This window comes from Macrosteles quadrilineatus, unplaced genomic scaffold (genome assembly GCF_028750875.1).
Source record: "Macrosteles quadrilineatus isolate MER2022 unplaced genomic scaffold, UCM_ALF_1.0 Scaffold_8__2_contigs__length_117827958, whole genome shotgun sequence".
Lineage (NCBI taxonomy): Eukaryota > Metazoa > Arthropoda > Insecta > Hemiptera > Cicadellidae > Macrosteles > Macrosteles quadrilineatus.
In genome coordinates, this window is record NW_026542601.1 from 40,060,695 (window position 1) to 40,087,631 (window position 26,937).

The 26,937-nt window shown below is 34.8% G+C and overlaps 4 protein-coding genes across 12 annotated transcripts in view; 2 read left to right on the forward strand and 2 right to left on the reverse strand.

Annotated features, from left to right (window-relative positions):
• The window catches only part of LOC129001452 (chromodomain-helicase-DNA-binding protein 7-like), a 77,684-nt gene extending 73,846 nt beyond the window's left edge, over positions 1-3,838 (forward strand). Inside the window, exon 38 of the mRNA XM_054428741.1 lies at positions 474-3,838. Coding sequence (XP_054284716.1) covers positions 474-2,021 — 1,548 coding nt within the window. The 3' untranslated portion in view covers positions 2,022-3,838. The remainder of the gene's footprint in view (positions 1-473) is intronic.
• Positions 3,839-4,449: 611 nt separating this feature from the next.
• Positions 4,450-19,033, reverse strand: LOC129000863 (tubulin glycylase 3A-like). Of its 2 annotated transcripts, XM_054427915.1 has the most exons (11): positions 18,685-19,033; positions 16,602-16,769; positions 15,417-15,510; positions 13,527-13,705; positions 12,918-13,130; positions 9,862-10,053; positions 9,098-9,314; positions 8,536-8,626; positions 7,735-7,905; positions 6,744-6,997; positions 4,450-4,631 (listed from the first exon to the last, which is right to left on the reverse strand). In XM_054427915.1, the coding sequence occupies exons 1-11, from the start codon at positions 19,012-19,014 to the stop codon at positions 4,474-4,476; spliced, it is 2,067 nt and encodes a 688-aa protein (XP_054283890.1). In that variant the 5' UTR covers positions 19,015-19,033; the 3' UTR covers positions 4,450-4,473. The 2 variants fall into 2 exon arrangements, with proteins under 2 accessions (XP_054283890.1, XP_054283892.1); XM_054427917.1 differs by lacking the exons at positions 15,417-15,510; positions 18,685-19,033 and having other exon boundaries at positions 16,602-16,657.
• Positions 19,034-19,388: 355 nt separating this feature from the next.
• On the forward strand, positions 19,389-22,918 carry LOC129001891 (uncharacterized). The gene is made up of 3 exons (XM_054429356.1): positions 19,389-19,767; positions 21,419-21,560; positions 22,829-22,918. Exons 1-2 carry the CDS (start codon positions 19,481-19,483, stop codon positions 21,549-21,551), a joined length of 420 nt encoding a protein of 139 aa, XP_054285331.1. The 5' UTR covers positions 19,389-19,480; the 3' UTR covers positions 21,552-21,560; positions 22,829-22,918.
• Positions 22,919-25,712: 2,794 nt separating this feature from the next.
• The window catches only part of LOC129001319 (protein muscleblind-like), a 586,303-nt gene continuing 585,078 nt past the window's right edge, over positions 25,713-26,937 (reverse strand). For 7 of the 8 annotated variants that reach the window (XR_008491412.1, XM_054428583.1, XM_054428579.1 and 4 more), the window contains one exon: positions 25,713-26,757. The gene's annotated coding sequence lies outside the window, so the exon portion shown is untranslated. Of the gene's footprint in view, positions 26,758-26,813; positions 26,873-26,937 lie in introns of those variants that run through there. The other variant, XM_054428580.1, reaches the window with a different exon arrangement.

Sequence of the window (26,937 nt, forward strand, 5' to 3'; positions counted from 1 at the left end):
GAGTGGAAAAAGCATAGTGTTAACGACTACAAGCGCACTCGCCTTCTCGCCGGCGTCTTTCTACACGTCTGCGAGTGGACAATCTTCGTGTGAACAAATACAAGCACACTCGCCAACTCGCCGGCTTCTTACATGCTGGCGAGTAGCTTGTAAACTTGCACCGTATGAACGAGGCTTTAGTAATAATCTCAAAGTAAATAGAATGTTTCTCAAAATGGAAAAGTTATTTTTAAGTGAAATTGCCGCAACCCCTAGGTATAGCTTGAAGTAATGTGAAAAACAATCCCAGGCTCAAGCCTAGCGCCTTACGACACAAAAAAAAAAAAAAAAAAATGACTATAATATGGGAATGGAATGTCTAGGTCTGTCAACCAACATTCAACAATTTCGCATACATGATGACATTTTACTCAAATTTACCATAAAAACATTTTCAAATTACAAAAAAAGTTATATTCTGATGTTTGTTGCAGTTGACAGGAAACAAGGCCCCACAGCTCAAGAGACTTGCACAGTGGCTGCTTGAAAATCCTATGTACGATGTTGATCCTAAGTGGGCGGAACTTGTCAAAGAAAAGGGAAATCTGCCTCATGATTTGCAGAAAAGACTCCCACAATCAGAGAGGAAGAAAGGACCAGGCAGACCACCCCTGTTGTCTTCACCTTCAGGGTCGTCCACTACGGCCAGTACGCAGCCCTCTACTACACTGCCTACAGCTAGTCTGCCCTTCCCCAGCACACTTCTGTCTGGCCTCAACAACCCACTGTTGTTACCATTCGGAGGCATGCCCAACATGAGTGCTCTCAGTGGCATGGCAGGTCTGGGCAACATGAACTTGACCAACTCTCTGTTTGCCAATTTGGCAGGATTAGGGCTACCTGGCTTGGCTGGAATGGATTCTTCCGCATTGACTAATCCCGCTACATCAACGCCTTCAGGTTCCTCAGAGTCCAAGACCTCTAAGTCTCATAAAACCGAAAGTAAAAGCACATCGAAAACACCGGTTTCTTCGGCCGCATCTACTTTGCCTACCTCTTTACCTTTCTTTTTCCCCAACCCCAGTCTTCTGTATACACCACTTGGCTTGGGAGGTTTAAATCCGTTTTCTCTTCAACCGGGAGCAATGTCATCCGCTTACGACAGTTTAGCTTTACTCAATGGTGGCTTGAGTGTGAGTGCCACCCAGGCTCAAAGCAGAGGACACAAGAGCACGAGTTCCACAACCAGTGTCTCCAGTGGTAGGGCTACGACTGTAACTTCAGCTTCCTCGGGTCAGAATCAGAGCAAACAAAGACTTCCTGCACAGTTCCTGCTGCCTCATGATACGCATCTGCTCGAGAGTCTGACGAGGTCTGCAAAGCCAAAGCAGCAGAGGCCTTCGTCATACTCCAGGGAACAGGAGATGAAAGAGGCGTTGGAGACTCTAAGTAAAAGTTCCACGGAACTTCTCCCCAGGCTACCTCAAGAAGAGAAGGCACCTAAGAGAACCAGAGAAGAGGCTTTTGTTTCAGCTCCGGTAGATCTGGCCGCTAGCAAACGAAGCCCAAGCCCTTTGCCAAAAAAGAGCAAAGAGTCACCGGTTCCGTCACCCGCTAAAGCAAATTTTTCCGGTCTCGATTTGTCGAGTAACGGAGGGGTAGAGGAAAAACTAAAGACTCCTCCGCCTGAAAATCTGAATCTCATTCCCAGTGACTACTCGGTCGAAGAAAGTAAGACTGCTGTTGTAGAAGACAGGCCATTATCTCCTGAAGGAACCACACAGGAAAGCGTGGACCCTGAAGAGAGGATAGACGACATGGGTTACGACGAACCTAGTGCGAGTGAGGAAACTTCTCTTACTCCTTCTGACGCCAAAGACGAAAGTGGGGAAGGGGAAAGTGACCTCGGTTGTGGTGGGAAGGGTAAGAAACGAAGGGGTAAGAAATCTGTAGATGTAGGGCAGCGGAAAATGCTGCGAAGTAGTGCCGGTCGTGCAGCAGCTGCCGCGGCGGCTAGGGCCCGTGAGGACCATTCCAACTAGGTGAAAGTGACAGCATTTGATTTGACACCAACCTTTAGTAAATACATTTCCTTTCAAACATAATGGACTCTGTCCTACAACATTTCTTTAGTCAAATAATCTTTTTCAACCCAAAAAAATAGCTTTGTGTAAATATTGTTTTTATAATGATACCAAATGTTAAGTTGTTTTAAGTTTTTTTATTTTTGTCGTTTAGAGGTAAACATGTAATCGTTTGGTGATTTGTTAGTTTTTTGTATCTTTGTATTTAGGTATGATAGTTTTATGTTTATTTATTTGTACAAATTTGGGAGGGATTTTAAAACAACTGTAATTTTGCCTGAATGGTTCCACTGCCTTTTAACATTGTATCATAGGTATTTTGTAAAGGTACAAAAATTCTTTTCTAAAATATTTTAAAAACTGCACTTTTGTATACTGTGGTACAAACCAAATACTGTCAGTTGGCCTTGTACTGTGTCGGAAGGAACGGAATGGATGTTCTATTCTTATATTTTAACTGTGATACATCACTGAGCCGCGTTGTTTTGCTTTTAGGCTATCATTGTATTTTTTATACTAATACATTTTATGATATTTTAAATTTTATGTTGTTTGCTACAGGTATACCCTTAATGTTTTATATGTTTTGAGTTATTGATGTATTTTATTAGTTTATTATTCTATCTCTAGTTTTTTTTTACCTTTTTGTGTGTTCATAGTCAATCTTTGTTTTCATTTCCAAAGTGTTATTTTAGAAGGTGGAAGAATCGAAAGTCCATATTGGTATAACAGTATTTTAGTGACTTATGTAAATACATGACCAGTATTTAATGCTGTTTGTTTTAAAGTATTTTTGTGAAAGTATATATTTATTATTGGCAGCTCTGTGCTGAAAATTAACAATAAATCTTTTCCTCTTTCTGTATAGTAAACTCGTCATTGTGTAAATAACTGTTATGGAGCCTATTTTAGCAAAATACTATACTGTAATGTGTATTATATGTAAAGGCAGTGAGTGAGCGGTTCAAGTATGCCCGATGTTACACACATTTTGCAGTGTTTCTAGGAAAATTAAAAATAAATAGTAAAGATCCTGTAAATGTAGCACTTGTACATATACGCTTTTAAACAAATTATTGGAATAAAACATAGTAGCCTTTGAAATGAAGACTGTCAACATAATCGACAAAAAAGTGACAGTCCTTTTAAACGTGTTTTCTACATGACACTTAGTCTAAATTTAAAAAAAAATGTTGAAACTTGAAAGTGCCAGTATAATTTTTAAATAGAATGTTTGGTCCATAATATTTTTTATTTGGAATAGTTTTATCAAAAAATTGTGTTTCTAAATTGTTGAGCAGTTTGTAGTGTACAGACACAGTTAAGTGCATGTAGACACTCTGTAGCAGTGTTGTGTATGGGACAAGTGTTCTTTTTTACATATTCATTGCTAGTAACTTGATAAGTGCTGTACTCTTTTTTTGTTATCGTGGTGAACTTAAGTTTCTATAAAATAGTGCAAATATGACTTGGCAAATGTATAATAGATGTGTTGTTCTTTTATCTGAGACCAACATGTATTTTAGATTAAAAAGTATTTTATTATTTTATTTTGTTGGACCGAATCTAAGGAAAATAATTTATATTATGTTGCTTTTAAATCAAAGAAAACCACATTCTCTTTTGTATTTGCCAAGTGTATATTTTTGCTAGTACTGAATATTGATAAACTTGCTTATCAGTTAAAGATCATCTGTGTGAATATTATCAAAGATTTGTTAAATTTGTATGTTCTTCATTGTGAAATAATTATTACATATTTTTTACAAATGAAATGTGTTTTTTTACTTTAAACCCATTTATTTTCTAATAGGCCTATTGGGCCCCAGAGAACTTTAGTTCTCTATGTTCGTTGGCTTCACTAGCCAAAATATCTCTCGTTGAGTGTTAACGATTCTCCACCTTTGTTAGCAATCAAATTAGTTAAGTTAAAAAAAAAACAAAAAAACAGCAATACTAAAATTGCAAAGCCTTTTCCGATCAAGACTTAATAGTTTTTCCAGATAAGTTATTTTAAAAAGAAAATTTCTATATTTGCCCGACAACCAATGCAATGTCTTTTAAATAGCAAAACCAAAACCAATGAATTTTTTAGCAAATTAATTATAGGAAAGCCTTTTAATCTAATGTAGGCCTAACTGTTTGGCCGCCTACATTAAATTCACTAGAAACCCTCATTTATTGCTAAAAATACTAAAAATGAAATTTTGTTTAATGTTGCCTTCTAGTCTTTAACTAACCAATATTAAATTTGCTAATACAGTAATGACAATGCGTCATCAGCATGCAAGAACTCATTAATTCATTAATTGGAGAATTAAATCGAGATAACACCATTAATTTGTTATTGATGTTTGGAAGGGAATAAAAAAAACCAATTGTGCGCAAACTTTTTTATTTATCTTGTAGCTCAGTTTGGTCTTCTGACTTTTCTCCCAGGTGTGAGCTTGGAGCCAGTAACTACCAGGTCTAGGCCTGTATGAGGGTGGCGAGGGCCCATCTCTTGTTTGTATAACAACTCAAACATTCCTGTTTCAGCGCTTTGGTTGTGTCTTGTGTCCAAAACAACTGAAAAACCAATATTAAAAATTAGAATTTCTCATCTTGCATTTCACAGACTAAAAATTCAGGAAGATATGAAACACTTTTACCTTTATCATAATTGTTAATTTAACAGTTCCAGTCTCCCGGCAGTACTGGTCCATCCCATCTAAATAAGCTTCTCTTCCACTAACTGCAGATCTTTCCCTTTAATCGTTACAAAGAAATATTTTTATAGTTTGAAGACATATTTATTCCCAATATAAATAACGGTACTTTCCTGTTAAAGGGAACATTCATTATTATCGATGATCTTTTTTCGATATATCGATTTTTTCTCTTTACGATACATTACAAATTGACAGCTGATATTTAGGCTAAAATATAACCTATTATATGGAAAGAAATGAATCTGTTCTAAGCTAATCTAACATAACCAACCAAACTTGCTGTACCATTTAAAAATTCCGTTTGATAACAGAAAAGGCGAGTGGAGAATATTTAATGGAGTTTTTAAATGTTACAGCAAGTTTGGTTAGTTTTGTTAGGTTAGTTTAGAACAGTTTTATTTCAATATTTTTTTAAATTTTTGTTTGTCGATTCTGGATAATATTTATTTATCGTAGTTGTCAGCTGATATGTTTCAATTTGTTAATATCGATATATCGAGAAAAAATCATCGATAATAATGAATGTTCCCTTTAACAGGAAAGTACCTAAATAACATTAGATTTAACGAGTGCTTAGGTTTGCTGCTACGGGGAAGGTAAAAAGTGTTTTTGGTCAAACTTAAATAGCATAGGATGAAATAAACAAATCTGTCAAATTTTATCAACATACTAACTTATATCCAAAAACAAGTAAACTACAACAATTTAAAATTTCTCCTTAAGAATAACATGGAGATTTTAAACTTACACTTTTTAATTATCTTTGTAACCATTATGCATACAACAGAGTTTCAATATACTAAATTATTTCTTTTTTTAAGCTATAAAACGGTTTAAAAAAATAGCAAAATGTTATGTTTTTAGGGTCAAAAATGGGAAAAACTCATTTTTACCCCATAAGCCCCCGTTCCCATGGACTGATCATGCAGGTTCGCAAACTCGTTTGAATAAATGTAGGTTTATACAAAATTTCATCAAAATCGGATCATTTTTGCTTGAGTTATCGCACTAACGGACACATATATACAGTTTGGAACAAAGTTTGTGTTCAAATTTGTTATGTGTTAAACCACAGCCACCTCTAATACAGTTAAACTACTTAGTATGGGCAACAAAATGGCACTAATTTAGATTTCCATACCCACACAGGTAGGGAATAACAGACAAATTAAGATTTTTTCAAATTATTTGTATTTTCTTACATAAAATGGACATAAGTGCACTAAAAATTGTTTTGATTTAGAATGTAATGTCATTTTCAGAATCCTCATTAAATTTCCAGTAGTAATTGTACAGAGTCACTGAGATGTTCTCACAGCTTTTTGACGCTGCTTACTTCAAATTAGCTGTTATCATAATTGCAAAAAATATAATAATGTGAATACTAATAAGGTTAACATGGGAAACTCTAGAGCCACTGGGGCAGAGCCTGAATGGAGTTTTGAGATAACAATATGCCTACCTATATGTTAATCAGGAATGTGAGCTATCATCACCCCAAATTTCAGCCCAATCCTACCAGTATTTTTCGCGTTTACTAGTCACAAACATCACTTCCATACATACATTTTTTACGAATGAAGTTTTTGGCCTCTGGGGACTACAAAACGAAAAAGTAAATTGGTCCCGGGTCCAGGTCTTACCATGAGACCTACGGTAATAGCTTATTCCCTATATGGGAAATTCGCTAAAAGGCAGCGAGCCTGGGTCTAGCCTGGTCTAGCATACAGTGTAATGATTGTATAAATTAGAATTACATGTAGGGAGGGATTAGGGAAAGGCTCCCAATATTGAGAGTCAAACCTCTAGCATCTAGTGGTAAAGGGCCTGTTGAGATGACTGTACAAAATAAGTGACAGTGTTGGGAAAATGGTTTTGTGAATGTGCATTCTGCTTGCCATTCTAATTAGAACAATATTCTTCTATACCTGTACCTCTAACAATCTAACAAAAAACACCTCTTCCCAACCTTTGATGATGTCCTCCAGTCCTCTCTTGCACAGATCGGCTGTAATGCTGGTGGAAGGAGCCATTGCTGGACCCATGTTGATCTCCAGCAGTATAGGAGTGTAGTCAGCTCCCAACAGAAAATCAGCTCCGTACAACTCAAAACTGTTGGTTCTCTCAATCATCTCATCCTGAGAGGCCAAAACTGCTCCGACGATTCCCTCTTTCATCCCCGGAAGTATCATTGAGTCCCATCTGGTAGTTTCACCTATGTCTCTGAAATCATATGGGATTCGCTCAATCAAACTATGCTAATGAAGTTAATGAAATGGTAATCTGGATGGTAGAAAGATCCGAAATATAATCAGATACTTTTTCCAATGACAATTAATTCAACTGTTGGTTTAGAATATGCCTAAAAGACATAAGGTCAATATTGTCACAAAGTCAATATTGTTGCAGATGGGGCAACTGATTCAAGGTAACCGCAGTGGCAATAAGATTAAATGGTAAAAATGTCAGCCAATTGGCAGTCAAGAATAATTTTTAAAATTCTATTTATTGTCTAAATAACCAGAATTCTGGGTTGTCCCTGAATTGTCTACTTCGAGCTCCTGTCATATCCAAGCAACCTAGCTCTGATATGAGACCAACATTGTGTTTCTTAGTTTCTTGCTTCATTGACTACACTATTCGAGTTGGTTCTCACCCTATGAGATGATAAGTTTAATCTTTCATCATAGTATTCAAAAACGTAATAAAGAAAATTGACGCTCCCGCCAAGTTTGAATCATCACGTTCTGTAATAAGGTTTCAGTAAGAAGGGAGCCAATTCCCCTACACTGTTGCCCAATTGACTTACGCAGAAAATTGTTTTGGCATACAAATGTGCATATATGTGGCTTAGGATGATCATAGAAGGCTGTACAGATTTTCACAATGGGGCCGACAATGGGTGTTCATTAATGAAAACTAATGAAAATAACGGACTTAAATTGAAAAGACTGTAATACCTCAAGTACTGTTGGAAGGTAGAGCAGTGCCACATATTCTCTGCTGGTAGTCTGGTGTCTCGCTCATTGCTGTTGGTATAGTTCTTCTGTATGGCATTGTTAGTCAAATGAACAGACTCGTGCAGATTGACGAGGGAAAACGGCTGTGAACTGAACCTCAGGTAGCATTCTCTGAAATGAGGCCGAGTCAAAGTCTGCTTTCTTGGACAAAGTTACACTCTAGTACATTCTTGGACAAGTTGGCATTTCTTGGAGACATTAATGATTTTTTTATTCACACTTAAATACTTATGGTAAATTATGAGTTCAACATGTATCATCAATGTTAGGGCTGGATTTTAAATGAATTGCCTTTCTTCACTGAACATTTTTTAGATTTTAGTTTATTTTTATAAATTGTATCCTACACATACTGCTGATGCTATAGAGTCATAGAGTACTGCTTTTGCTGGTTTTTGTTTGTGCTAATTCACAATTTTTAACAAAGGGAAAGAATGAAAGGAGTGGCAAAGGATGGAGAGAGTGGCCATAGTACAAGGGTCAAGTTCCTGACTCTTGTTTAAAGAAATCAAGACGGTTGCCGGTTAGTAAATAGAAGAGGTGGAGTACTCTGTCAGAAAACTATATAGGCCTAAGATACCTTCAAACTCTTGGAGTACAATATTGTATTTTTATCGAGACTGATAGTTATTTAGAATTAAATAGTGGTTTTCGGGTAGTTCTAAACATGTAAAATAAAAAGTGAAACCCATATATAGTCAAACTTTAAAATAATCTTTAAATAAATCCTAAAGCACTTACCTAGCGATCCATATTACCAGTGGATATACACTTGTTACCAAAAACCATTGTCTGATATCAAACTTGGTTCCATACACAAGTAGGGGTCTTTCTGTGGAAAAAATTACTATTAAAAATTTGATATTTCTATATGTATTGAACAAATCCGAGATGCCTATAAAAATATTTAAAATCTGAAATACCTATAATACCAGAGTTTTTCACCACTGGGACTATTTAAAGGTCAAACGTCACTTTGGAAAATAAAGGAAATTGGGATTGCCTCACATTGTCTAACTCTAAGCAATACAATACTTTCTCCTTATACACTGTATATGGGAAGAAAGTAAAAAGGAACCAACTAAAGCTATTCCATTATATTTTTCAATGAGGTCACAATTCAATGCCCTGAAAGTCCTATTTTATGTAAAGAGCAATTTTTAGTTTCATGTTTTTTCTTAGTTAGTAAGATTAAGGGAGTGTACGAGTACGATGAGAATGTACCGGTATTGGATGAATAACAAAATCATTATAGATTATTCAATACCATCTTAAAAGTTTACTGTTTATTTCTTCATCATACCAATGTACTTCTGAATGATACACCGGCTGTACTTGTTGTCGCCCAGCAGCTGTACATGGTTGATGATGTCGTGAATGGTCTGCATCACTCGCACCCCTCGTCCACAGAAGTCTGCTGGGGGTTTGATCACCCAGAGATTACAGCATCCCTCTAGCTCCAACAACGGCCAGTAGGGTTCCATGTTCTTTAGGGTCATTTTGCTCATCGTGTATAACGCCTGCATTCAGCATGAATGTTCTTTAAGTAAATTAGCTTACCTTAGTTTTATTAAATCATTTGAAATCCGTCTGGAGTGAAAAAGTCTTCCCTCTGTGGATTTTTGACATGATTGGCTATCTACTATAAAACACCTGCCTGTATAAAAAGGTTTACCTTATACCTCTTGAGTTGATTCTCAAGTGAGTTCGGGTATCATTGATTGTGCAATGGTTTACAACACTATCAATCCACTTGTTTGGGGAGGATACAATGTATTTAATATTTATAATATATTTTTACAAAGTCTGAGGCACAGTAATTTTATTTTTTCCTAATTTGAAGAAATAATTTTCAATCTGGATAGAATTCCTTTGGTATTTTATTATAGTTATATTTGGTATTTGGTATTATATTATATTATAGTTAAAATATGAAAATGAATTATTAGCTTTAGCCAAGCCCTTCTGTACCGGGCTGAGATTATCTATATATTAATTATCTATTATTATTTACACATCCATAAAAATAAAATAAGCAAACAATCGGAGACTACTATTTGTGCAAACCTGAATCATTGGATAAGAGGTAGTTTCAAAGTTTTCTTTCTCGTGAGCAATTTTGTAGAACCAAAATAGGTAATTGTTCCAATCCTCCAATGTTGTTTCACTGCTATTTTTTCTATCTATGTCATCATGATGGCGGTGAAGAATATACTCGGAACATTGAGCGTTTGCAAAGTCAAATACACTTAATGGTACCTAAAAATTTGAAATTTTGTAGGTTTAGAACAATTTACTTAATCTACTAATATGTGTTGATTTATTTATTTGGAATTCGACGCAACACTAGACTATAGACAATACAATTATTACAAACTAGGATTGCTTTCATAGCAGTGAAAGCCAGTTGAGCAGAGCAATCATGTTTCATGGTTTAAAAAAACCAAAAAATTAAAATTTGTTTATAGGATGTAATACAAAATACAAACGTTACCACACTCTGCACTGCTAGCCTTTACTACTTTCCTTCACCACTTCCTCACGTCGTTGACCTGTTTCCCTCCCTTCACATAGCATTTTAGTATTACAGATACATTAAATACAACTGCCACAAACGTTTCCCAAACTCCGCACTGCCAGCCTTTACTTCTTCCTCACATTTTCCTACGTGGACCTGTTTAAGTTTGCCATTAATGAGATGGATCCATGAATGTGATTCACGGACGAATTGTTTAAGATAAAATGTTATTCGTTATAACCTTATTTAGCTACCTAAATTAAATCTGTTAAAAATACTGTACCTAAGAAAGTGTGTTTCATCTATGACTACCTATTCGATTAGTGGTCCTTTCCAAATTGCAACCTAAATGTAAACCTAAGACTTTCTCTGTATTATTTGATCAGTTGTCATCATCAAATTTTTCCCCCTTTGTACTGTGTTTAGGTCGTGGCTTGATTTTAACATATGCTATGATTCTTTGTTTTCTTTACATTTACGTCGTTATTTTGTAACCATCATGGCAGTCCATAAGGCCGATGTTAAAATAAAAAAAAAAAAAACTTTGAGTTACTTTAAAATTATAAAGGCATTATAAAAAATTGAAATTGGTTGGGCTAAACCATCCAAACATTTTACAAAACAACCTTGGTAAGTTTGACTAAAATATGTTAAGCCGTTATTGAGATTAATTGTTATAAAGATTGCATTGAAGTTGATCCCAAAGAGCTTCGCTTCGCTCCCCTCAACAAATAATTTAAAAAAATGTAAAAATAATTGATGTATGGTAATTTTTGCGGTTTTAGAATTAAATAGATTGGTTCTTTTTCAACCATATCTTCTGTAGCTTTAATAATAATGCAAATTACATGAATATTAATTGTATATATAATGGACAGAGAGTGTATACACTGCAAAACATTAAAATGTAAAGATGAGCCTGCTGGATCCATTCGAATGTGTTGTTCTGGTGGAAAAGTTTCTTTACCTGTATTAGAAGAGCTGATACAGCTATTAAAGAACTATACTTAATTGTTGGAGAAGCTGAAGAGTCGCGGCATTTTTAGTTTCAAGATTTTATGTTGTGAGATTTTTTTGTGGGAGATTAAACAAATGGTTTTCATTTTGTTAATTGCTGTAGAATTTTTAATCATAACATGATTGTTTTAATTGTGCGTGACGCAGGCGAAGTGTACAAGCCAGGGCCGATTTACCGAATAGGCACGTGCCTAGGGCGCGAGGCAATTTCTTTTTTTTGGGGGCGCCAAAAACTTGTAAAATAAAAAAAATTATGGTTGTATTTGCATGCGATAGCGGTAAACTTCTGATAATCCCTGCGGACGTGTATTATTGTCTGCCGTGACCGTGTAGACACGATCGCGGCAAAATCCCGCAGTCGTCAGGAGATTATCGTCGTCTACCGCAAATAAGACAATATTTTTACCCGTGGTCATGTGGACGTTATCTTAAAAAAAAAAAATATAAAAAAACCTGATTACCTGGTAAAATTCTGATGATCCCTCGCGGCCTTGAATACATCATTATATCGTCTCCGGCAGTCGTGTGAACATAGTAATCGTCTCCCGCGATTGTGGAAAATGGTTATCATTTCCCGTGGTCGTGTAGAGTCTTCCGCGCAAATGAGGCTAAATTGTGATCCTTTCCCGTGGTTGTGTTCCCATTATCATCGTCTTGCGCGATCGTGGTAGAATTCTGATCATCCCTCGCGGCAGTGTAGACATCGCAATCGTCACCTGCGGTCGTGAAGACATCGTAATTGTCTCCCGTAAAATGTTAATCTGCGGCAAAATGTTAATCTTAGACATATCCCGCAGTCGTGTGGAGATTATCATCGTCTTCCGCGATCGCGGCAAAATTCTGACTGTTTCCCCGCAGTAGTGTGAACATTATCGTCTTCCGTGATCGTGGCAATATTCTGATCATCTCTCGCGGCATCATTGTCATGCGATATCTTGGCAAAATCATGATCATACCCCGCAGTCGTGTAGACATTATCACCGACTTCTGCGATCGCGGCAAAATTCTGATCATCCCTCGCGGCCGTGTGTTGGCATTATCGTCTCCTGTGGTTTAGGAAACGTCACTGTTGTCATGCGCGATCGCGATCGAGGTAGAAATACAAAATTCTCGCATAATTCCTGGTTAAAAAAATCTCACACATAAATCCCGGATTTCCCAGTCGGTGGACACCCTGTTATATATATTGCAGAGGGGCGCTACTATTAGTTGTGCCTAGGGCGCTGACAGGGTAAAAACGGGCCTGGTACAAGCTAGTACAGTCCTATAAACTCTTAACAAAACCATACAACACCATTGCTGTAAAATTACAGTTTAAAAGTTATTGCATCATTGGTGATTTTTCTCCATATGCTCACCTGTGATATAAAGGTTGTTGATAAGCTAATAGGAGAAAGTATGTGTCAGATTGTTAATACCTACCATTTATTTATTTGATAAGTGGTCACCAAAATACTTTGGTCATTGGTGGTATTTGAACCGTCTGGTCTTCAGGACAAAATATATATCCAACCACCAGACCAACCGCGACTCATATACTATTTTCAATATACCTTTTTCTTACAAAAGAATAAAATACACATCGTACCATCCCATTTCTAAAGAAGCTGTCAGAATCTGCTGTCGCCACTTGGTTGACAATTATCTTCAGAAGACCGACACAGGCTGAGAGACAAAACTCTTTCATAAATATGTCCATCTCTTCTTTATTGCTCACTCTAAAAGTTTTAGGTGTTATAGTTTGTGAAACGTTGGGCTGATAAAACCAATGGAAGTCCTCCATAAAATGCCACAGTCCTACCTGCAAACTGATAACTGATTTACAATTATCAAATGTTAAGGATTCTTCTAATATTTACAGAAGATTTTGATTTGGAGAAAATAAGAATGCAAACTTTTAGCCTCAATAAAGATGTGTTCTTATTTTTTTGTGTTTAACTGTTTATAATGTACACACAGTATTTTTGTTTTTTTGTAAGGAAATCATTCAAAAGTCCAAACCCTAGTCATGTTACTCTCTAACGACTGCTGATTCTTACGATATTTTTTCAATTGAATTGAACTACTATGTAGTTTATGAACTATTTTGGTTGTGTTTAGGGAGGACTTTTGCCGAAGCGATCTCGACACCTAAAGGCATCATTCCAGCCAAAACATGTCATGTACTTGAGATCAAAATTCATTTACGGTTACTTACCTTTGTAGAAAAATGATTGTTTTTAGGGAATCGGCTGATTATTGCACCTTCACTAAAACTTCCAAAGTCAATGGAATTCATCACCCAGACAAAATTAACTGGTGCTTCTTTCAGTAGACGTATGGTAATTTCTGCGGTTTTAGAATTAATTGATTCTTCTTCAGCCATAACTTCTGCAGCTTTAATAATAATAATAATGCAAATTACATGAATTTTCAAAGTTTCAAAATTCAAAGTTGAGATAAGAAAGGCACGGAGAGACATCCGTATATCTAATTTTGTGCCCATTGAGATGTGGCTTAAAATAAATAAATATCAGAAGAACAGGGATGACGGCCAAAGTGTCTACAAAAGGTAAACATATTTAATGCAGTCCTGGTGGCTAAAGGCAAATATTACTAGACTCATCATCAGGTTATTGCAAATTTCAAAACAATATTTACAAGCTAGATTCTTCTAATGAAACCATCACAGAGAAGTGTTAGCCTTAAAGGAAATAAAAATTCAGTAAAACAAAAACTACAAAGTCTAGAGTAAAATAGGTTAAAAGATACAAAACTTAAAAATAATACATTATCAGTGGTGTAGTGGAGCGAGAATGCTCCCTCTCTGCTTTTTCCAATAGACCTATATATATATTAACCCTAACCCTACATGTTAGCCCACAGAGTGATAAGGTACAGAGGAAACACACTTATGGGACGACCGTGTGCTTTCAGTTCTAATAATGTTGTGACAGAAATATACTTGTGACGAGAAAGGAAGAGCTCGAGCGGCGAGCACTGTGAAGATATTCCTATCCCACAGAGCACAGGGTCTTCTTCCACCTTAGTACATGAAGACGAGGGGGCAATGTTGGACTAGTGCTGGACACCACTTAGAAACAGAAGTTAAATATCTAGGATTGATTTTTGATAACACTTTTTCTTGGACACCTCACATTGATGCACTGTGTTCCAAGCTGTCGTCTCAATTATTTTTAATGAATAGATTCGCAAAATATCAAAATTTATTACTTATGCGATTAGTTTATTTTTCACTCATAGAGTCAAGATTAAGGTATGGAATTATTCTCTGGGGGTCTGCGATACAATCAAATTTTTTACGCGTTTTTAGGTTGCAAAAAAGAGCCATTCGTATTATGGCAAGTGTGTACAGAAGAACACCTTGCCGAAATTTTTTTAAATCCCTTGAAATTCTAACGTTACCTTCGATATATATTATTGAAATTCTATTATATTATAGGTTTAAATCAACAACAAAAGTAACCGGTGCAGATATTCATAATTATAATACCAGGCAAAGACACCATCATAGACAAACCTCTCATAGATTGGAATTAGCTGCATCATTACCTCAAAATCTCGGGCCAAAACTGCTTAACAAACTTCCAGCCAATCTACAATCCTTAACGTCAGAAGCAAAATTCAAAATTAAATTAAAAGAATACCTTTTAGAACGTGCATGTTACTCTGTTGCTGAATTTTTTGAACAGCCCAATTTATATAAAAAAAAAAAAAAAAAAAAAAAAAAAAAAAAAAAAAAAAAAATCTGAAGCTAAGTCCACCTGCTCTGTAATTATTACTTTCATATGTGTTATCAGTGTTATAGTAGGCTACCAGTTTTGTTATTTTATTATTTGCATTATATTATTGTTTATATTTAGAAGTAATTTAAGTTGACGTTTGTAATACAATGTATATTGTCTGACTACAATAAATGATTTGATTTGATTTGATTTGAAGTGTAGTGTACGGTACCATTGAATGTTTCCTCTGTACCTTTATACTTCCCTGTGGTTCTTAGACGATAGTGAGTGCTCCCACACTGGACATTTATGACTAATCCCGCTGGTTACAATATATATAAGGAGTGTTATTTAAGACTTACAACATTTTTCGACCCATCCTCTTTCCATCAGAGAACTTCGCACCGTAGGAAACGCTTTTCTGTTTTGATTACCAATACAGAATATTTTCTGCAACTAAAGGTGAATCAACAAATTAAAAATTAATTTTGAAATAGAACTGAACTTTATTTGTAAAAATTGAATATTGCAATTAGTACGATGAGTATTTTTTACTTTGGGTTTGAATATATAGTTATTTGTGCAACTAGTGAGAAAAGTGAGCTATTGACTCACTCGAGAGAAACCCTTACTCACGAGCCGTAGGCGAGTGAGGAATGGTTTCTCGAGTGAGGCAATTGTACTTTGCACTCGAGTTGCACATTATACTTTTCCTACAGTTACCATAAAACAAATAAATTTGTGAAGAAACATAACCTTATTTTTCACAGAAGTGAACTTTTAATATAACATTTAATGTGAAGTTACAAATACAACAGTACAACAGCTGACCAGCTGATTTACAGCCAGTGCTGCCAACGTATTTCGCGCGCATACGACGTTGCCTGCATGTTACGCGCTCACTATTCCGTGCCTTCACGTTGCAAATCTGGAGTGAGACAAAGTAATTAGAGTGAGACAATGTTAACATTGTCTCACTGATGAGCGAATTGGCCACTTTGCTTTCTCAAATCAGTGAGAGAACATGTACATTGTTAGGTAACTGTAGGAAAAAAATATAACTTAATTTACTCAATTTGTTAACCAATGTTATGATTAGTGTCATACTATAACCAATGATTCTCAGTGAAAAGGTCCAACAAATTTATACGTTAACACTCATATACTTTGCCTAAAAATACAATACAATAAATGCCACGCTTCAGTGGTTATGCTCATTGGTAATAGATTTCTTTGGACTGATCCAATCCAACTAGCACAACGGATACCAATGGGAGAGAGACAAGATTAAATTATATCTCTTCTTGAATTCATTACATGATCGTTATTTGACATGGCTTATATCAATTTTTTAATCTCGATTAAAAATATTCACAAACCAAAAACAACAACTTTGGGGAATACTGGTAAGCTTACTTGTTTATAAATGGTCGCAAGCTAGCAAATGGTGGACTACCTATGTATTCTAAATAAAAAATGTATGAAAGAAAAAGTTGTAAATACAAGGCAAGAAATGTATATTTTTTGGTTGAACATGTATAACTTACCTTGATTGCTTGATTAACCAAAGTCAAGAACTCCCTGCTCTTTTTTGTCAGAATGCAGTTTTGATCCCTGCTCAACAACCGAGAACTGGCGTTCAATGGACTATTTATTCTTGAATAAGTAGTTAAACTGGTGTGTGTAGCAATTTTACTTTGAGCGGAGAACAGTTTCTATTGAAAAATCAACAAATCAATTGATTGTTGTAGTAATAGCCAACCAATTTTCTTAAAAAAAATTCAAAAATAGTATATTTCATTTCATTACTTGGGCGTAAAGTGTCTCTTTTGAACTCAAGCTCAAGTCTCACGACCGAGGTGAAGCTGAGGTCAGAAAAAGAGCGAGGGTGGAAAAGACTACCTATATTTTTTTTGTCATATTGCACCATTTTAAGCAAACTGAGTTAGAAAAACTAAATTCTTTTCACGTAAAGATAACGTCTCAAAATGACTTCCAACTTGTTTTCAATTTTGCTAATGCAAACAGTGGCTTCAAAATGTTCAATAATTTCGTCTACAAGTACCTATTATGATTATGCCAGTGCTGTATACATTATATGACGATTTATGGTTGAACTATAGACAAGAATGGAACAATTGCTACAACCGATTAAAACAATCGATACATGTGATTGCTTACAATCAAAGTTTATAACCGAGTTAACAACAGCTGACTTTTACTCCCTAGGGACTAAAAAGATAAGCAGGAAAAGAGCTACCTACTTTCTCGCTACACATGTTTAGAGACTAGTTCGGGGTGTACGTCAAGTTTGTTGTGCCGGTCGTTTTGTGTTGAAAGAAGTAGTTAGGTACATGATTAAGAAAGGTAAGTTTGTGTTTTTTGTAATTTTGGAGTGTCCATGACCGTACGTAGTCATTTGATGAAGTAGACGTGGTGTTAATTTTTATTGATATTATATTTCAATTGCTACATTAACCTAGAAGTCCACTTTGTATCCTCGAACATGAGGTGCAGGGCTACCGCCAGAACAGAGCCAAATAACACGTAATGTCACCACCAAAGTTTCACGACCATCGCAGGTTTTTTCACGACCAATCCAGCCTTATGGATTATACTGTGTTTGGTAGTGACAATAACTTAAATATCATTGTAAATTGAACAGTTTAGTTCAATTATTGAAACACATATTTTTATTATAACTAACAGTATAATTGAAGGATTGTTTAGAAAGATTTAGATTATTCCAGACAATTCATGACCGTACCGCTTGTCCTTGACCATCACGTTGATGATTTCTATCATAAAAATTAAAATATCATCATATTTCAATGTTACACAAAAGAAGCACACCTCTAAAAACATAACGATTTTTCGGGTCTCAGGTAAGTTTTTTTGGAGTGATACAAACTTAAAAGATTTTATTGGCTTTTTTCATTTTTTTAATTTTTTTTATATTTTTTTCTAGAAAGACCAAATATACCAAAAGCTTAGTGAGCTGTTTATTGTATAAAGGCCATACAAGTAAATTAATTTATAGCAAAACATAGTTATAAAAATAATATTAAGTATTTTTATTAATCAGTTTTACTCCGTGATGGTCGTGACAAAATTTAGTGTTTTTCCATCAAAGATGCTCTGTTAATAAAAAATCACCAAAGATATTGCGTTACCATGGACATTTGTATGAAACTTCAAATGTCAATGAAATATAAAAAATAAAAATAGTTTCAAAAAATGTAGTAACCAAAAATTTTAAAAGTGCTTTTCTAGAAAACGTACGTTTTTAAATTTTAACTCATGTATTAAAAAAGCTGTGTTTTTGCTGAAGATGTTAAAAATGTTTTTTTAGTCCCTAGGGAGTAAAATGTCAGCTTGTTAACACAGTTGAAAGCTTTGATGAGAATGAGAATATAGGCTAGATTGTTTTAAATTAAGATTCATATAAAAAAGGACAAAGCTAATTAAGTAAGTTAGATCAATTGATTTATTGATCTGATTCATTCATTTTCCCTTTGGAAGCAAAATTTGTTGGATATTGTATTTTAAATAATATGTTAACAAACAAATAATTACTGTTTCTTTGACAAAACCTACAATACTCCCCAAATTTGATTGCTTTAGTCTTACCTGTTTTGTGTTAACACCACTAATGTTAGGTTTTATTGTTGTTTTGTTAGGGGTTTTTGGTATTTCATCCCCTTTTTTCGATCTAGAAGTTCCAAGAGTTTGACTTTGACTTTTGTTTGGATGGGAAGTTTCTTGAGTATAAGGTCTGACAATGAAAGTGTTATCCACCATTTCAACATTGTACTGGAGTGATTTGGTGATGATTGTAAAATCGGGTTCAACTTGTGTGTTTTCTTTCTTTAAAATCAAAGATTTATTTTCTTTGGAATTACTACTCCCTTTCTGGTTAAATTGTTTTGTTTTTTGACTGGATACACTTAATTTTGACATGTTTCTTGGTTCATGACACACAATGTGTTAAAATTACTCTATTATGATTTAGACATATGGTGATAATATAATTTTTATCTAATTTTTTCATTTAGCATATTGGTTTGAGAACAGATTCATAGATAAATAGTAGACGTCAAAACATATACTGTCCAGTCCATGTACTATAAAGAAATATTTTATTTATGTTGTCTTATGATGCATTTAGGATAATAATCTATAGGTGAAAACATATATTGTTATAATTGTGTCCAGGTAGGTTTAATCCATGGTTAGCATCCATTGTTTGACATCCGTAGTCAACGCTTTTATAAATTTTACTTGGAACATAATTATTGATGAACACCCATATGATAACACAAACATAACTTTAAAATCAGTAATAAACAAACAAACAGTCCATTGTTTGACTTAAATTACACATCAAAACTCAATAAACTGGTGACAGTAGTGAAATTTTAGTAAAATGTCAAATACACCTCCCGAACTCCAAAGAAATGAAAAGCCTATTCCGAAAGAAGCAATGAAATTCTTAAAGTTGTCGCCATCAGTGAAAGTGATGTCTCTGAAGAAAAGCAGCACAACTTCTTGTAGAGTGAGACCTTCTCAGGCAGGATTGAACAACGACCCTCTGGCCGGGGGCAGTGAGGAGCCTCCGATTAGAATGAGACAGTTGCACAAGGATAGAAAGATGATATCCGTGTTATCAGCCAAATCTGGTAAAGAGGCCAGGAGACAGTTTATAGAGAGAAGGTAAGTAAAACCTAACGTTATTATTTGATAAAAAATCAATACATCTTACTCTGGAATTTATGTAGATGTAGGCCTATAATGATGTTATTCTAGAAAAAGGAGGATAGCAGATAGCTTACCTAGAAGAAAAGTAGGTAAGTTACCAAATATAACACACATTACACATGCGCACAATATTATTTTCCCTGGTGGCCTTTTGAACGCATATTATTGATGCAAGTCATAGGTACCAAAATCATGAAAACGACATCAAAGATAAGCTAAACAATCTTCTATGAAGGAGATTTCTTAGTTTGAAACATAAGGAAATACAATTTTAGTTAGATATTAGTTTTAAATGTACAATGACACATGTTTTAATTTTTAATATGAGGAGAGGGTATAAGGTTTACTAAGGTTACATGTAACATATTAATAGACAAGAATTATTATATGGGTGTCCCACGGTGTACCTGTTATGAGGTTTAGCCTAAAACAAGCCTCCCATAATTAATTTTATTTCTAATTTAATCAAACAAGGCACACTTAGGCAATCACTAATAACCATAATCAGATATAACCTCTCTCTATGGAGTATGAGTAGCCGGCAGTTTACCTCAGTTTCTTGAAATATGACAGATTCAGATTAGCTGAGAAAAGGATCAGAAATGTATGCTGATCGAGTAGTAGACCAAGAGGTTAGCTGCACTGTGATTGGTTCAAAATTACGTCATCTGTATTTCGTGCGGTGTTGCCGCTTTCATTTCCAAGCGAGTCACTCAACTAGTGATTACGCTAGTAAGTACACTTCTCACTTACTTTAGTGAGTACACTTATCAACAACTGTTGGATTTAAAAAATACCAAATCCTGTTGTTGGTTGAGTTAAGTGTTGATAATTGACTAAGCTCTCAACCATTTAAAAAATAGGTCCCAGAGTTGCCAACCTTCCTGATTCTGTTGGGACAGTCCCGATTTTGGACCCTTTTGCCTGTTCTAGGGGGCGTGACAATTTTTCTCTTACCAAAGGTAGCAATACTGACCCACCTCTGCACAGATCCCTTAAGAGTCGGCAGGACCTAATATGGTTGAAGCATATTACGGCATTGTTTAAGATAAAAAGTTGAAAAATATCTTATTTTAAACCTGGGATCTCATTTGTGATCTACTTTTTAAATTTTGATTGTTATTATTTTGTCAACCTACATAAATATATTGACTTAAACTGTGATTTTTTCAACCTCTAAAAGAGATAAGTTTAAAATACCCAAAAAGCAATTCACATAGAAAATATATTTAAGAATCACATACAATTTTCTGCTCTGTAATCAACCTTACGGTGCATTATTAATATGTTTGAACGTGAGAACGCTTGTTTTTGCTGATCGGCGCTCGGACAACCAATGTTTTGCCTGGCATCTGACGGTCAACGGCAATGCAAAATTATTGACTCCTGCCTGATGCTTAAGTCACCATTGCATCTTTAAAAAAAAACTAAGGCAGAAAATGGAATTTACACCAGCACACACACACTCTGTATGGCACAACTACGTTCTTTTACTAAGATCAAATTTAGTAGAACTCACAGTAGTTTTGATATGAAAATTATTGTTGTGAGGTGTATTTATACAAGTTAGATAAAATATGATGCTAATTTAATTGTTGTTGATTAGTGACAGTGAGATTGATGAAAGACAAAATTCTTGGAAGGATGAGGACAATGTTGACATGAAATCTGGTGCTAAAGAGAAACCAAAACACTGGTATGGGCGGTGGATGGATGCTCTTCTTTCAGCAGTAAAATGAGAAGAAAAAGTAAGTTAATTAGATAACAAGACTTACTGGTAGCTAAATAGGAAAGAGTCCACGCTGGCATTTGACATCAGACATCTATATTTCCAACTCAAATCTTCTTTGGTTGAAAATATTGTCAGGGGCAGTGAAATATCCAAATTTTTTTGTATTGTAAAGTTTCTGTGTTTCTTAAACCAGGGTGGACTATTTCCGTTTAGGCAAAGTCTAACACACTGTCCCAAGTAGGTTCAGAAAAATATGATGGATAAAAACATTTTAAAACAACAATACAAGGTGTTCCATAAGAAATTTTTAAGCCAGCCACCATATTGGCCAATTTATTTCCTGTTCTTGTCCACACCGTTTGGATTTTGATAGTGATAATTTATATTTTAAGAAGGGGGTTCATATTTTTTAATGTCATGCGATAAAATAGTTAAAGTTCTCCATTTATCTACATCTAATAGCATTAGTTTCTGAGATACCAATGGTGGCATAGTTAAGCTGTTGTATAACATTAATCATTTGCTAGTGTTTTTAAATCTTTGATATTAATACCCATATTTGCACTTTTTTTTATCTGGCTATCCTGACCTTAAATATCTCCACTGTTGTAGTATACCTCAAGAGTGATGTGTACTGCTTTCAGTCACAGTAACATTTGGTTCTTACTGTTTGTAGCACCAATTGTATACCGATTTAAAAGATCTTGGTGTCATATTTTCTTAAAATAATATTGTAGGTCTTGCGCGTTTCAAAATGTTGATATCTTCAAAAAATATTACGCTAAAAGGTTGGTAAAAATGTTAAAACAAGCGGTTTTATCATACATTTTGACAATTTTGACGTATAAAATAAATTTTAGAGAAAAGATAAAACACAAAAGACGTGCAGTAGATTCTTAAAAACAAGAATCTGCAGTAAGTTTACTAAAAAGTTTAAGGATAACAATGTAATGACCCAGATTCAAAAGGCTTGCAAGCGCTCCTTCAGTGCAATGGTGCAATGTTCAGTGGTTGGGGTTTCGCCTATAGGAACATCGGCGTTAAGCAACATCGCACTGATAAATCCGAGCTGAGGTAGAGCGCACCCTTTAAATCTTTGAATTAACAGTAACACCCATCTATTCACTTTTTTAAATCTGGCTATCCTGATCTTAACTATCTACTTCATTAATAAAAATTAGGAAGGCAGCAATCATCCACTATTGCGGTGTAAATAAAGAGTAATGTTTACTGCTTTTTAGTCACAATAACAATAGTAAGCTAAAATGTAAATTTATTTTTCAGTGATTCCGATGAAAAATAAAGCCAAGTTCAGTATCACAAGATTTCATATTTCATCATCATGTGTAATTATCAGATTAAGCTGTGTATATTCAATGGTATTAAATTTGTAACCATACATTGTCATGTTAAAAAAAAATCAATGTACTCCTTTTATTTAAATTATATTTATATTGTACTGTGGTATATACAGGGTGATCCCGAACTCTCTACTGACCTTTTAAGGTATTATTTATGAGACAAGTAAAATATCACGTTCAAAATTTGCAAAACTTAACAACCTGTACAGGTTACGTTTGCCATTTTGTGTTTTTTGCAAAACTATTTTTATTTGCTTACAGATTTTTGTAGTGAACTGAAATTTGATACATGATTAGCAATGCAAAGACCTATGCTAAGTGCAAAATATTATTGTTTTAAATGTTCAATTTCCAAATGATGGTAATTTAAAGTTTTAAAACTTAAATAACATAAAAAAACTGCATTGGTAAACAAAACTACAGCACTGATTTTTGAAATTGGACAATCTACTACAATCCAGTAACAAATTTTAGAAAATCAGATCATAAATATCGGAGAAACCAGAAAACCATTTTAAGATACTGTGTACAGTATAAAAAATATGCAGTTTTTTTTATTCATAATGACGTTGGATCTGGTATTACATATTATTAAGGGTGATCTGCACCTGTTTGGCATGCGCAGATGTAAGGTTTTTTTGGTTCTTGCTGTTTGTAGCACCAATTGTATACCCATTAAAAAGGTCTTGGTGTCTTATAAAAAAAAATTTTATTGTAGGTCCTGCGCGTTTCAATATGTTGATATTTTCAAAAAATGTTATGCTAAAAGGTTGGTAAAAATGTTAAAATACGCGGTTTTATCATACATTTTGATGCATAAAATAAATTTTTGAGAAAAAATAAAACACTGGAGACGTGCAGTAGATTCTTAAGAATCTGCAGTAAGTTTACTAAAAAGTTTAAGGATAACAATGTAATCACCCTGATTCAAAAGGCTTGCAAGTGCTCCTCCATGGCGCTGTTCAGTCAGTGCAACGGTATAGGAACATTGCCGTTAAGCAACATCGTGATAAATCCGAGCTGAGGTAGAGCGTACCCTTAAATTAAATAGTGAGTCGGTGGCTCAGTCGGTAGCGTCGCGGACTTCGGGCCCAAGGCAGCGATGTCGTGGGTTCGGATCCTGGTCACTGCCGATAACATTTTATCAGTACAGTTCACCTTTGTACTGTACCGGCTCACTCCTTGCTTTGCTGTAAACGATCCACGCACGGGCGCTTAGTCTATGTGGACGGGCAAATGCAAGGTTAAAAGAGGCCGCCAACCTCTTAAAAAAAAAAAAAATTGGACATTTTAATTGTGTCTTGTGTTTCGAACTATACGTTTCTGGAGGTGGATTAACTCCTCCCAATATCGAGTGAAAAATACTAATTCTTATTTTTAGGTTATGTTTTTAGGAAAAAGCATTTAGCTTAGATTAAATATATTAATTTTGGATTAACATTTAATTCTTATTTTTAGTATTTTTCACTTGATAATGGGAGGAGTTTGATCTACCTCCAGAAATGTGTAGTTTTATACACGAGAAACGTTGGTAAAGTCCAATTTAATAATATTAGTAACAATCAAAAATATGTTTGACACACAGTGGTCATTGGGTAACAACATTGCTAGTTACAGTAGCTAAAACAATCAGCTGTTTTAATTGCTCTGGCTATCCAATGAGCAAAATACTGTTGAACACTTAGTTTCTTAAAAATGAGTTGTCTCCCTTATTTTCTTTTTGAGATTTGTAAATTAAGTAAAGCCTGTTATGGACTTAGGCCTGTGTAAGGAACATACTAAGTTAGGTAGTTTCTGGATACTGGATATTCCTCAAATAAATCAAATTCCTATCTCCTTTTTCAGAAATGATAAGTTAACAAGTATGTATGATTTTTTGTGTACATTACAGGGTTGGTTAGCAATTAACTAAGCAATGTCCAAACTTTGGTTCATCCATGTATTTAGCAAAGCTAAGGGCTGATGATGAACTCATAATATACAAAGAAATTAATAATTAATTGCTCATATATTTTGGTTGCTGATTTGCTTGTTACTGAAATCTTTAATTCAAGATGTTCTGCATGTCTGATGCATAATCAGTACCATTATTGTTAGTTGGTTCCCATAGTCCGCCTCTCTAGTGACTTAAAAAAGGTCTCTCAAATTCACACCTACCTTAGTATCTTGGGTTGAAACAACAGCCTTGCCTAGATGGCTAGATGTTAAGGCAAAACATTCAAACTGCTCGGCTCCCACTTTTGCTTGATCATTACAGTTTTGGAAAACAGACGAGGAGTTGTGAAGCCCATACTTAACATTTTGTTGTTCTTTACTGAGTCTTGTTCAAGCCACTTTCCACTTACACAACTAGTTGGAATACTACTACGACTTAGTCAATGCTTACTAATTGGTAGCTACCCAGTCAATTTTTTACAATAATTTTACCACTATAACATTTTTTATTTACTGATTTTCATAGCAGCTGTCAAGGCTTGGTAAGGTTGTCAAACTTGTCTGCTTACTTTGGTGTTCAGTCACCATATGTGAAACAACATTCTTTAAATACCTGGCACAAATAGCTTGAATTTGGTATCCTTCCATAGGTTCTTTATCATAAAAATAACATTCTCCAGGTTCAGAAAGTAATAAAAAAATAAGTAAATAGTAAAGTAAATCAAAAGTAGTTTACATTTAAGTGTTGGGGTTAAATAAATTTTATTTTTCTGTATATACAACTCTTCTCTATTTGAATACAAAATCAAGGATCCCCTTGTAGGCAGATGAAGGAAAGGGGATTTCGGTATCACAAAATAACATACACAATATAAATAATAATTCACATAATTTGTTTATTAACTACTTGCTTTATCAGATCACTTGTGTCGTACATATCCACAAGGAGAATCACTGTCCACGTCCACGACTCCGACTTATACGATATAAAAATAAAAGTAACTATAATCGAGTCAATAATAAATCGCTTGTAGTAATTCGTAGTAATATTTATTTATTACAAGAGTATTCTCCTTGTATATGAACAAATTACATCTTACACTAATCTCGACCCTAACAATATAACAAGGTACATGTACAATACGGTTATAATATAAGTATTAATAGGTGAGACTTAAATAACAATAATTCATACTTTCTTTACTAAAATATCACAAAAACGAATAATAAATAAAGTTTGTAACGTAACATTAGAAAGTGAGCGACTGTGTCGTATTGAAGACTGATTGTCCAGCCCCCAAGAGTTGTGTCTAGGGCTAGGTGCTAGCAACAGAAACTCTAAGACTTGACTGTGCCGAAATAAATAAGAGGACAACACTGATACTAATATCAACGAGAAGTAGGATATCCGATTAGGCCTCAACAGAAGTGACGAAGCAAGCGGACACACTCTTGTTGCTGGGTACGGTCAAACGGATAAAATATACAAAACAGTGGTCTTTGAGAAACTGAATACCTGCGAGAGAGGAGTATATCACTAAAGTAACCGCGGTATAACTATAAAAAAACGTGGATTGTATCACATTCGTTTTACCTCCTACAATAAAACCGTAGTCCACTCGCACGTCATGTCACTCTCTTCCGATCGAGTAAACTTTGATTCTTTTATGCTGTACAGGAACATTTATTTCTTCTCGAGTTTATACTTTAATATTTAAAAACATTTTGTTTCGTTACTTTAAAAAATGTGGCACTTAATGAGAGATAGAGAGAGAGAGAAAGTATAGTTGAGTGAAAGATCTCCCGTGACTGTGGAGGTTATACTAAAATAAATACTCGTGGGTGTGTAGAGTTTCCTGATCACAGCCTTAGCAGCAATGTTGTAGAGTGGCGGAGGGCAACCCTCGCTGCTCTCCTCTGCAACAACAACAACAACAACTACATTAGATATGACAAAGACAACATCAGACATGACAGCAATGACAAACAACAATGTTGTAGAGTGGCGGAGGGCAACCCTCGCTGCTCTCCTCTGCAACAACAACAACAACAACTACATTAGATATGACAAAGACAACATCAGACATGAGAGCAATG